Raw genomic sequence first — 10,824 nt, 5'->3', positions numbered from 1 at the left:
AATTATAAATGAATAATGTATGTAGGATATATACAAATATATAAAATATACAAAATTGCTCCAAATTCACAGTCAGGAGTTATAAAATAGAGAAACACAAGAAATTAGGTGGATTCGTGTTTAGTCGCCCCCAGGATGCTCTGGGTGGAGGTTTTAATCCTTCACTCTGTGTTCTCACAAGCAAATCTCAGCCTAGGAGGGGGACGGAAGTGGGGACCGCGAGGCAGGATGCAAGACCCGCCCCATTACAACATCCAGATTGGGAAGGTACCAACGTCTCCCAGATAAACATTTCTTCTGCTTGGTCTGCAAGAATGGTCAAATTATAATTTAAATTTAAAATTTTTAAAAAGGCCCACTTACGCCCGAGGTGGCAGCGGCCGCGTCGCTGTGTTGTCACTCAGAAACAAAGCCCGGCGGTGCCCGGATGCAGGTGGGCATCTCTCACGGGTGGTACCCAGGCCTTCGGAGCCCGGCGGAAGGATGCTCACGGGGGGCCGACTCCGCATGTGAGGAAGGTCACCCAGGGCAACGTGGCCAGCCGCGCGTGGGCTCTCTGGTCCGGGAGAGGCGGCTGTGGGTTAACGGCAGCATCTTTGGCCCCCCGCGGTCCCCGTGTCCCCGGCCATCGCCCCCCCCGGAGCCGGCCCCCCTCGTATTTTAATCTTCTTTCGGGCTAGCTGAGGCTCTGCTTCTCTGGAGATACTGAAGGAAGCTGCTTTTGTGTGCGGGGGGCGGACCCAGGACTGATAGACAGGTCCAGCCCCTGCAGCATCCTCTGGTCGCGATTGGCTGAGGGGAAGGCGCCTCTCTAAGACGCCTAGAGCAGGTGCAAAAAAAAAAAAAAATTAAAATTAAACCCAAACCCTTTGGGATGGTGCATCGCAGTTATGCGCAATCACAACAAGACAGAAATAAATAAGAGAACAGCCATGGCCTGGTTCCTCCGAGGGCGGGTGCGGGGAGGGGGCTGGCGGGCTCCCAAAGCTCTTTGGAAAAGATTGTAGGGTGTGGGGGAAGGGGCGCCCTTGAAGCCCTCTTTAAGGGCCGAGATAATGGCTTCGTGATCCCCCCTCAGCCTGGACCAGCGCTTGGCCGGCGCCGCTGGTTTTATCTTCAAGAAGCTCCGGACCACGGGCCGCGCCCCCTGCTGCTGCCTAGAGGGATTCCAGAAGCGGCGGAAGAGCAGAGGGCTCGTGGCCTCTGCCGTCAGCGGCTAGGGGAACTGAGAAGGGAGGATGGGCAAATTCAAGGCTAGCCTGGGCTACGCAGTGAGCATAAGGTCAGCCTGGGCAACGTGGTGAGACCTTATCTCAAGAGGAAAAGAAAAAAGCAGCAGCGGGGACGGGGACATGGCTCCGCAGGCAAAGTGCTTCCGCGAGCACGAGGACAGGGTTTGGATTCCCAGGAGCCAGGAAAAAGCCAGCTGTGAGGCTGGAGCGATGCTCAGCGGGTGGGAGCACTGGCAGCGCCTGCCGAGGACCTGATTCGGTTCCCAGCACCCACAAGGCGGTAACAACTGTCTGTAACTCCAGTTCCAGGGGATGTGATGCCTTCTTCTGACCTCTGCAGGCATGGCACAACACGGATGCACGTACATACATGCAGGCAATACGATCTATCTATCTATCTATCTATCTATCTATCTATCTATCTATCTATCTATCTATCATCATCTATTCTTTTTGAGACAGGGTCTCCCTGTAGCCCCAGTTGTCCTGGAACTCGCTAAGTAGACCAGGCTGGCCTTGAACTCACAGAGATCAGCCTCCCTCTGCCACCTGAGTGCTGGGATTAAAGGAGTGCGCCACCACGACTGGCCAGAAAATATATTTTTAAAAAGAGCCAGCTGTGTGGCATGTGCATGTAATACTGGAGCTCAGGGCATCCATGAGATGTACAGTGACAGTCTAGAGTCCCCCAGTGAGGGGCTGGGCTGAGAGGAAGATGGAGACTGAACTCCACTGCTGCCCGTAGAATATTAGAATTGCACTAATTTCTGGATTTCTCGGGTAGGTAAGAGAGAATGGTTTTTCCTGGGATTCCAGAAAGCATCAATCTCTGCAGACCTTGGTTCAAATCTGTGAGAGAATGTGGCTGTTGCTGGAGACCTGCCCCTGCTGCCCATCAAGTGTGGTTTCCTGTTTTCTCAGGAAACAAGTCAATAACCCCCACTGTGCACTGGCTTTTGTGAGTGCAACAAGTCCTTACCGACTGCCTGGGCCTTGCTCTGCTGTGCTGTCCAAGCTCACTCAGTCTTGTCCTCTCATCCTCTCATAATTCCTGCTTCAGTTCGGATAGAGACATTCAGATTGCTGCCCTCCTCTCCTCCCATCACATCCCTCTGCATTGTCTTGTTCTGGACACTTCCTGTCTAGAGTTCCACACTGTGTGACTTTTCTGTCTGGGTCTCTCACCAAGCCTGAAGCTCATTCACACAGCTGTGCAGCTATCCCCACCATCCATCTCCAGAAGCTTCCATCTCCCCACAACAAAGCTGTCCCCCTTCATGTTATCTCTCTCCTCCTCAGACCCCCCTAGGTACCCACCCTCCCACTTCCTGTCTCTGTGGATCTGACAAATCTGGAGACCACCTGTTTGTGAGACCCTGTGGCATGTGTCCTTTTAATGTCTGGCTCATGTCACTGAGCACTGTGTCCTCAAGGGCCAGCCACATTGGAACAGGTGTCCCAGTTTCCTTTTGCTGTGCTGAGTAATATTCCACTTTCTATTTGTATCAGTAGTGGTAAACCAATATTCACTAATTCAATGTTTGTGACAACTTTATAGAACAAAACTAAGGGGGAAAAACATATTGATAGCTGAGGGTTGTTTGGGGGGACTCCCTGGGTATAGAAATGAAGGGCACAGTGTTTGCAATAAATAAGTGGAAAGAAATTTACAATCTAGAGAAAAATACTTCAACAGGCCTGCTAGGGAGATGGAGTTGTGTCATCTAGTTAGAACTGTGGGTCTTGGTGGCTGGCCATGCACAATTACCACGCAGGACTTGAGCCAGGGCATGGCAGGACCTTGGCAGCCCCATCAGACCATGCCTGGAAGCCACACATTCTTACAAAGACACGGATGTACACGTGCCACCCACCTGATGGTTGTCAGTGGCAACTCTCAGCTTCCCAGCCCTTAAGGTGAGTCCAAAATCAGCAAGCTCGCTTCACCGAAAGATTTAAGGGGCTGGCGAGAGGGCTCAGCGGATGAGGGCTTTTACCACCAAACCTGAGGGCCCGAGGTCGAGGGCAGAGACCTGCATGGTGGAAGGAGAGGACCCACTCCCCCAAGTTGTCCTCTGACCTCCAAGGCATGCCCCCTTTTCGAGTCTCCTCGGGGGCGGGGTTTGGGTAGTGGGCGGGGCCTATCTGAGGTCTCAGTAATTAGGGAAGGCTGTTGAGGAGAGGGCGGGGCTTAGCAGGAGGCGGGCCTTATTGAGGGCTGAACTGAAGTCTAACTTCAGTTAGGGACGGTGGGTCGGATCAGGGGCGGGGCTTGTGAAGGGGCGTGGCCTCATCTCTGGTTACTGATGGCGGGTCTGATAGGGGCGGGGCTTGTGAAGGGGCGGGGCCTATCTCCGTGGCAGGGATGACGGGTCTGATCAAGGGGCGTGGCTTTCGAAGGGGCGGGGCAGGACCTCACCTCAGAGATTAGGACCCGCGGGTCTGAGTAGGGGTGGGACCTAGCTCAGTCTCTCAGTGGTGGTTAGAGATGGACGCCGGGACAGGGGGCGGGACTTTTCAGGGGCGGGGCTTTTCACAGGGGCGGTGCCGGCTCAGTCCCTCACTGTTAGGAGTGGCGGATTTGAGTGTGGGCGAGACTTCGAAAGGGGGTGGGGGTCGGCTCAGTTTCTCAGGAGGTCAGGGAAAGTGAGTCCGAGCGTGGGCGGGGCTTATGAAGGGGCGGGGTCGGCTCAGTCTCACTACCGTAGTTAAGGATCGCGGGTCCGGGAAGGGGGCGGGGCCTTTGTAGGGCGGGACTTGAGAGTGGGCGGGGCCCGACTGAGACGCCACAGTTAAGAATGACGGGTCCGAGGGTGGGCGGGGCTTGAGGAGGGGGCGGGACCTGCGCGGTGCGCGTCGGGGGCGTGGCAGTGACGTCGCGGCCGCGGGCTCGGGGAGGACGCGGACATGGCGGCCAGCAGCAATTCAGGCGTCGCGCAGGGCGCCGGCGCGGCGTCTAGGTAAAGAGCCCTGCCAGCAGCGAGGCGCCTCAACCCCCGGGGACACGGGGCTGGGGCGGGGCCTCGCCTGAGTGATGGGTGGGATGTGGGTGGGGGCGGGGACTCTGCTGGGGACCTGGTGCAAACCGGGAAGGGACCTACGTGGGTCAGGGAGGGCGGGGACCTGGGATGCAGGAGACAGGTGGGGGAGGGGACTGACCCAGAGTGGACGTGAGACCTTGGGGGATCCTGCCAGAAGGGAAGCACTCGGGGGTTCAGATTGCTGATGGATGGGAGACACTGCCAGGAGGGAGGGAGTTTTGTGTTCAGGTTGCTGGTGGTTGGGAGACCCTGCCAGGTGGTAGGAAGTGGGGGGTTCAGGTTGCTGATGGATGGGGGAGCCTACTAGGCGGGAAGGGAGTAGGAGGTTCTGGTGTCCGATAGATGGGGGACCCTGCCAGGCAGGGATGGGGTGGGGTTTCAGGTCTTTGGGAATTGGTGAACCATTGGGCCAGGTGACACAGGGTTGTGATCTCAGCTACTGGGAAGAAAGAATGAGGAAGGAGGATCTGGAATTCAAAGCCAGTCTCAGTTGCAGAGTAAGTTTGAGGCTAGCCTGGGCAACATAGGGAGACCCTGTCTCTAAAATAAAAGGATGAATGAGTAAATGAATGAGTCAGTGAGGAGGGGACCCCAGGAGCTGTTTCAGAGGGAAGTGGGCTCGGACAAGTGTCAGAGGTAGAGGGGCTTTTGGTTGCTTTCTGTACCCTTCAGCATATCATTGAAGACCCCCATCAGGTAGCCAGGGCTATGAGCTCTGGTCCCGGTCGCCTGCCACCTTTCTGGCAGCTTTAGACTGGGGCCACTTTTCCACCCTGGCTGACCCCACCAGGGACATGAACTACCTACCCCTTAGGGACCCAGTAGACAGGCTTTAGCCAGGGTGGGCCTCAGTGGGTATGGTGCTTGTAGCTTAGTGGATGGAGTGCTTGTAGCTCAATGAGTAGCATGCTTGTAGCTCAGGTGGCCCCGCCTCCTGATCTGTTGGATGAGTCCTCATCCCAGCACTGGGAGGCAGAGGCAGGAGAATCAGGAGTCCAGGGTCACGCTGTCTTAATGAACAACAAAAACTCAAGCCCTGGCCCTCCCCCAAGGGCTTCCTGGTCCCTTCTGGTATGAACAAAGATGACAGATGGCTGTTGGTACTTTCTCTACCAATCCAAAACAAAAACCAACCTACTCTGCAGCCCAGGCTGGCTTAGAACTCACAGTCCTCCTGCCTCAGTCTACTGAGTAGGTGGAACAATGGGCCTCCACACCTGACTACCAAGGAACAGGTATACAGGGGACATGTCTCCATCAGCAAAGTACCTGCTATATAACCGGGAGGACCTGAGTTATAATCCCAAAGCCATGCATGGTGTCACATACCTATAATCCCAGCACTGGGAAGGTGGAGACAGGAGGATCCTGGGGCTCACTGACTGCACAGAGAACAGGAGTGAGGGGAGGATTGCCCGAGTGTCTACTTTCTGGGTCATCTGCTATGTAGGACCCCCCCCCCCCCCCCCCACCTCCCCCCCCCGCCCCTCTGTCTTCTCTCCCCCCCCCCCCCCCCCGCCCCAGCTAACCCACCCTATCTTTTGTGTGTCTGGCCCCAGCACCCAGCCGCCCTCGGCCTTTCCCCTCCCAGCCTTGCAATCCAGCCCTGAAGCGGACAGCACCACCAGCCTGGCACTTGTCCCTGCCACCCAGCAACCTGCACCTAGAGGAGGGGTTCCAATGGGGTATGACTGTTCCCAGCCCCACTCCAGCCAGGACCCCACTTATGCTGGCCGACCTCAGGATCCCATCCCCGTGGACACCGCTGTGCCCAACCATCAGGTACTGAGTCATCTCATGCTGCCAGGTGGATTGTCCCTTCTGGCCTCATGTCCTTGAGGTCATCTAAATCGAGCTTGCTTTCCTAGGGTGTGTAGCACTCTGTCCCTAGCCATGTCTCTCAGGAGGAGCCTGCCTGACTGAGGGACACTCCTCCCCAGGCAGCTGGGTGCCAGCGCTCAGGGCCAACACACCTGTCCACTGTGTTTCCATTTGGTATGGCAGCCTGAGCCATCTAGGGTCTCCTCCCACCCTAGTCTGTCCACCTACCATAGTTTGGGATACCTAGAATTTTAGCCACTTTGAGTAAGGCCAGACTGGCATTAAGCATGAGGGTTAGGAGAAAGTTAGACACACCCAAGTGTGGGCACAAGCTCCTCAAGGGAGAAGCACAACTCACTAATCATCACAGACAGGGTTTTGGTGAGGCTTAAAAGTCACTGCCTTATCAATGGGCAGGTCCTGAAGGGCATCAGATAGAATTGTAATTAATATGGGAAAAGTCTAGCCCACAGGGACACAGAAAAGTAGATTGTCTTTACTGTAAACAGTTTTTTTTAAAAGATTTATTTCTTGTTGATTATTTCTACGTGTGGGTCTGTAAGTACACCACGTGCATGTAGTACCCATGGAGACCAAAGGAGGGCATTGGATACCCTGGAAGTGGAGTTACAAAAGGTTGTTAGTCCCCAGGTGGGTGTTAGGAACTGAGCCCAGGTCCTCTGCCAGTGCAGCCAGTGCTCTTAAGTGCTGAGCTGTCTTTCCAGCCTGTACTGTGAAGTTTTGTTTGAGAGTCTCGGGCACTGTCTGGGGAGGGTACAGCACCCTGCCCGAGGGTCACGTACATTGAGGGCGGGGCTCAGGCCATTGGTACATAAAATATCTTTCTATGAAAGGAATATTATCTCCGTGGGCAGCCCAAGCAGGAACTATTGTGGAAGGTGCTGGAATTAATTCTTTTCAGCTAACTAGCCGTGTCCGCCAGGCTCCAGGTGAGGGGCTCTTCTCACAACCCTGTAATCTCCCTGTCCTGCTGTCCTGCCTCAGTATCAGTATCACATCCAGGCCTGGTAGCACAGGTCTGTCATCAACGTTGGGAATTGGAGCCTCGCTGGTTCTCTATGACCCTCTGTCTCAGAAACAAGACTAGGGACTAGAGAGCTGGCTCAGCGGTTAAGAGCACTGACTGCTCTTGCAGTGGACCCGGGTTTAATTCCCAGCACCCACATGACAGCTAACAACCATCTAAAACTCCAGTTTCAACAGATCTGACACCTTCTTCTGACCTCACAGGCATTGTACGCACATGGTGCACTTATATACATGTAGGCAAGATGCTCATACACTTATAAATAAATAAATAAATAAATTAATTAATTAATTAAAAATTTTGACGTTCTTGGGCTGGAGAGATGGCTCAGTGGTTGAGAACACTGACTCTTCTTGCAGAAGATGTGGGTTTGTGTCCCAGCACCCACATAGCAGCTAACAACTGTCCATGACTCCAGTTCCAGGGGATCAGACAGCCTCTTCTGTCCTCTGTGGGCATTGCACGACATGGGTGCGCTTACCTACATGCAGGCGTAACACTCATACACATAAAATAAAAATATATATTAAAAAATTTTTGAAGTGTTTTAAACAAACAAAACTAGGGCCAGGTATGGTGGGCTCACCTTTAACCTTAGCAGAGGCAGAGGCAGGTGGATCTCTGTAAATTTGAGGCCAGCATGGTCTACGTAGTAAATTTCAGGCCAGCCAGGGCTATGTGGGAAACTCATCTCAAAAAAACAACAAAAACAAACTAGAGTTGGCAAGAGGGCTCCATTGGTAAAGGTACTTGATACTAAGCTGGCCAACCTGAATTCAGTCCCCAGAGCTTACAGAGTAGAAGGGGAGAACTGACTCTCAAAAACTGTCCTCTGATTCTCCCATAACACACAAATAAATGAATGAGTAGATAAATAAATAAAGTAAGTAAATAAATGTTATTTAAAAAAATAGCCAAGGCTGGGACCTGGTGGATAGAGTACTTGTAGCTCAGTGGGTAGAGTACTTATAGCTCAGTGGGTAGAATGCTTATAGCTCACTGGGTAGAGTGCTTGTGACTTAGTGGATAGAGTGCTTGCAGCTCAGTGGTTGTGCTTACTTACCACACATGAGAATCCTTGGGTTCATCCCCAGCACCACATGAACCAGGCATAGTGTCACATACCTGTCATCCCAGTACTCGGGAAATAGAGGCAGGAGGATCAGGAGCTCAGGGTTATCCTTGGCTCCATAGTGAGATCAAGGCCATCCTGAGCTACATGAGCCTGTGCCTCAGAAAAACAAAAGATAAACAGGATGAAGTCCTAAGAGCTCTGCCTGTGCCTGGTTCCCCTCAGCATCCCCAGCTCCCTTGGGGCAGGGATGAGTGGTCTGACCTGGGGCCCATCTTGTCTCCCCGATGGCCCTAAGTTGGTTCCCTATCTCTGTCCCTCTGTCCCATGGAACTCTGTAGCAGGACTCGCACAGCTGCCGAGCACAGACGGCCAAGAGGGGCTTTGAGGACAGGGAGCGGGACCAGCCAACAGTGGCCTCGATCTGCCGGCCAGGTGGGTGCAGGGTTCTCTATGATGGGGTCTGGACAGGGCCAGGTTGGGGCAGGAACACGTGACTGTCAGCCAGGGTCACATCGGAGTCTCTGGAGGGTGCTTACCCAGTCAGCCCCATTTTTGACCAATGAGAAGGAAGTCCGCCTCCTGAACCTAAGTACAGAAGATGAATTCAAGCCACACTCCATCGTCAGGTGTGTTTATGCTTTTTCAGTTGCAGTTTATTGTGTTTGTGGGTGGGTAGCTGCTCGTGCTACTACATACATGTGGGGGTCAGAGGACAGCTATTGGGAGTCGGTTCTCTCCTTCCACCACATGGGTCCTAGGGATTGAACTTGGGTTGTTTGGCTTGGCAGCAAGCACCTTTTCCCACTGAGGCATCTCGCCAACCTGTGTCTTAGGTTTAAAAGTCTATTGAATTGTGGGCTGTGTGATACAAGCCTTTAATCCAAACACTGTGGCAGAGGCAGGTGGATCTCTGTGAATTCAAGGCCAGCCTGGTCTACATAGCAATTTCCAGTGCAGCTGGGGCTGCATCATGAGACAAGGTCATGGCAGGAAGCAGCAAGAGGTCACTTATTGGTCCCCTAGGGACCAAAAGAGGTCATAGGTTTCCATAGTGAAGGCTGATCCGCCAGCTAGCAGTCTGGCCTTGAGCCATGGCCACCCATGGACATGAATGTCACCTGGAGCCACCATCCCCATGCAACCCCATCCTCCTTAATTTCCCCAGATCCTAAGATGTTCCCTTCCTGAGATGCTGTGAACCCCATCAACCTGACTGAATCCATACCTTTCCCTTCTGTGATGTTTCTTGCCCTTGTAGGACCAAGCCACACCGGCTGTGACATGTCTGTGGGTTCTAGTTCTCACCGTCCTCCACCTCAGAAATCCCAGACGAAGTTGTCACCCACCACAGGACGCCCTGAGAAGTTACCCCGGCCTTCCCCACCCTCAGCACCCATGGGCGCAGCCCCATGGGGTGGCAGAGGACATGATCCCTGGGATGCCTCAGCCAGTAGCTTCACCAGTGACACTCTGCCAGTCCCCGAGAAGACACCCAGGCCCAAGGCCAGTCCGAGGCCACCCTCTGTCCACTACTGTGAGCTCTGCAGAGTGAGCTGCGCAGGGCCACAGGTCAGAATCCAGGGCACCTATGTCCCATGGCCACTGTGGCAGGACCTGTGGGTTGGGGCCTGGGAGTCACTGCATGTCTAAAAATGGACTCAGAGGTAGGTGTGGCAGACACTTGCCACCCTAGCGCTGAGGAGGTAGAGGTAGGAGGTTGAGAAGTTCAGAGTCAGCCTGGGCTACATAGGAAATGTGAAGACAGCCTGGCCTATGGGAGACTCTGTTTCAAAAAAACTAATATTTTTTAAAAGGGGGGGGGCGCTGAGAGGTGGGTAAAGTCTTTGTCTTGTAACATAAGGACCTAAGTTTGATTCCCTAGCACCCACATAAGAAAGGCTGGTGTGCACCTCAAATCCCAGCCCTGAATAGGTGGAGACGGGCAGATTCCTGGGGCTCACTGGCCAGCCAGCCTAGCCAAGTCAGTGAACCCTAGAGAGAGACCCTCAGAACATAAGCTGGAGGGTCAGTGAGCTGACTCTGCATTAAGGGGCTTACCGGCAAGCCTTACCACCAGAGTTCAGTCCCAACACCCACATAAAGGGAGAAGGGGGCAAGGAGTGGTGGTGCACCTTTAGTCCCAGCACTCAGGAGACAAAGGCAGGTGGATCGCTGTGAAATTGAGGCCAGCCTGGTCTACATAGTGAGTTCCAGGCCAGCTGAGGCTACAGGGAGACCCTGTCTCTAAATTAAATAAATAAATAAATAAATAATAAACACTTAAATAGGTAAAACTAATGTAAAAACAGAGCAGAGAAATAATGTGTTACAATCATCAGCTTATTTCCACAGGGGCTTTAGATATCAGAAATCTGTCTTGGTAACACACACCTGGCTTGCTGTTTGAAAAAAAGGGGGACTAGAGAGCTGGCTCAGCAGTTAAGAGCACTGGCTGCTCTTGCAGAGGACCTGGGTTCAAATACCAGCACCCACATGGTAGCTAACAACCGTTTATAACTCCAGTTCCAGAGGATCCGATGCCCTCTTACATCTTCTGTGGGCATTGTATGACATGGGTGCACTTGGGTACACTCATACAAAAATAAA

At 53.3% G+C, this 10,824-nt stretch overlaps 2 protein-coding genes across 14 annotated transcripts in view; one reads left to right on the top strand and one right to left on the bottom strand.

The window, feature by feature from the left end:
* Atcay (ATCAY kinesin light chain interacting caytaxin) overlaps nucleotides 1-730 on the bottom strand; it is a 26,019-nt gene extending 25,289 nt beyond the window's left edge. For 2 of the 4 annotated variants that reach the window (XM_008837069.3, XM_008837068.3), the window contains exon 1: nucleotides 364-728. The gene's annotated coding sequence lies outside the window, so the exon portion shown is untranslated. Of the gene's footprint in view, nucleotides 1-363 lie in introns of all 4 variants that reach the window. The other 2 variants (XM_008837071.2, XM_008837070.3) reach the window with 2 other exon arrangements.
* Nucleotides 731-4,096: 3,366 nt separating this feature from the next.
* Zfr2 (zinc finger RNA binding protein 2) overlaps nucleotides 4,097-10,824 on the top strand; it is a 17,584-nt gene continuing 10,856 nt past the window's right edge. For 9 of the 10 annotated variants that reach the window (XR_003850131.1, XM_017799154.2, XM_029565383.1 and 6 more), the window contains exons 1-4: nucleotides 4,097-4,192; nucleotides 5,833-6,055; nucleotides 8,556-8,649; nucleotides 9,476-9,786. Coding sequence is in view for 9 of the 10 variants with exons in the window: in XM_017799154.2 (XP_017654643.1) it covers nucleotides 4,140-4,192; nucleotides 5,833-6,055; nucleotides 8,556-8,649; nucleotides 9,476-9,786 (681 nt within the window). In the remaining variant the exon portion in view is untranslated. The remainder of the gene's footprint in view (nucleotides 4,193-5,832; nucleotides 6,056-8,555; nucleotides 8,650-9,475; nucleotides 9,787-10,824) is intronic. The other variant, XM_029565381.1, reaches the window with a different exon arrangement.

The sequence above is a fragment of the Nannospalax galili genome, unplaced genomic scaffold (assembly GCF_000622305.1).
Source record: "Nannospalax galili isolate Female #2095 unplaced genomic scaffold, S.galili_v1.0 scaffold77, whole genome shotgun sequence".
NCBI classification, from domain to species: Eukaryota; Metazoa; Chordata; class Mammalia; order Rodentia; family Spalacidae; genus Nannospalax; species Nannospalax galili.
The sequence above is the reverse complement of the archived record's forward strand: the minus strand, read 5'-3'. Positions and strand labels throughout refer to the sequence as shown.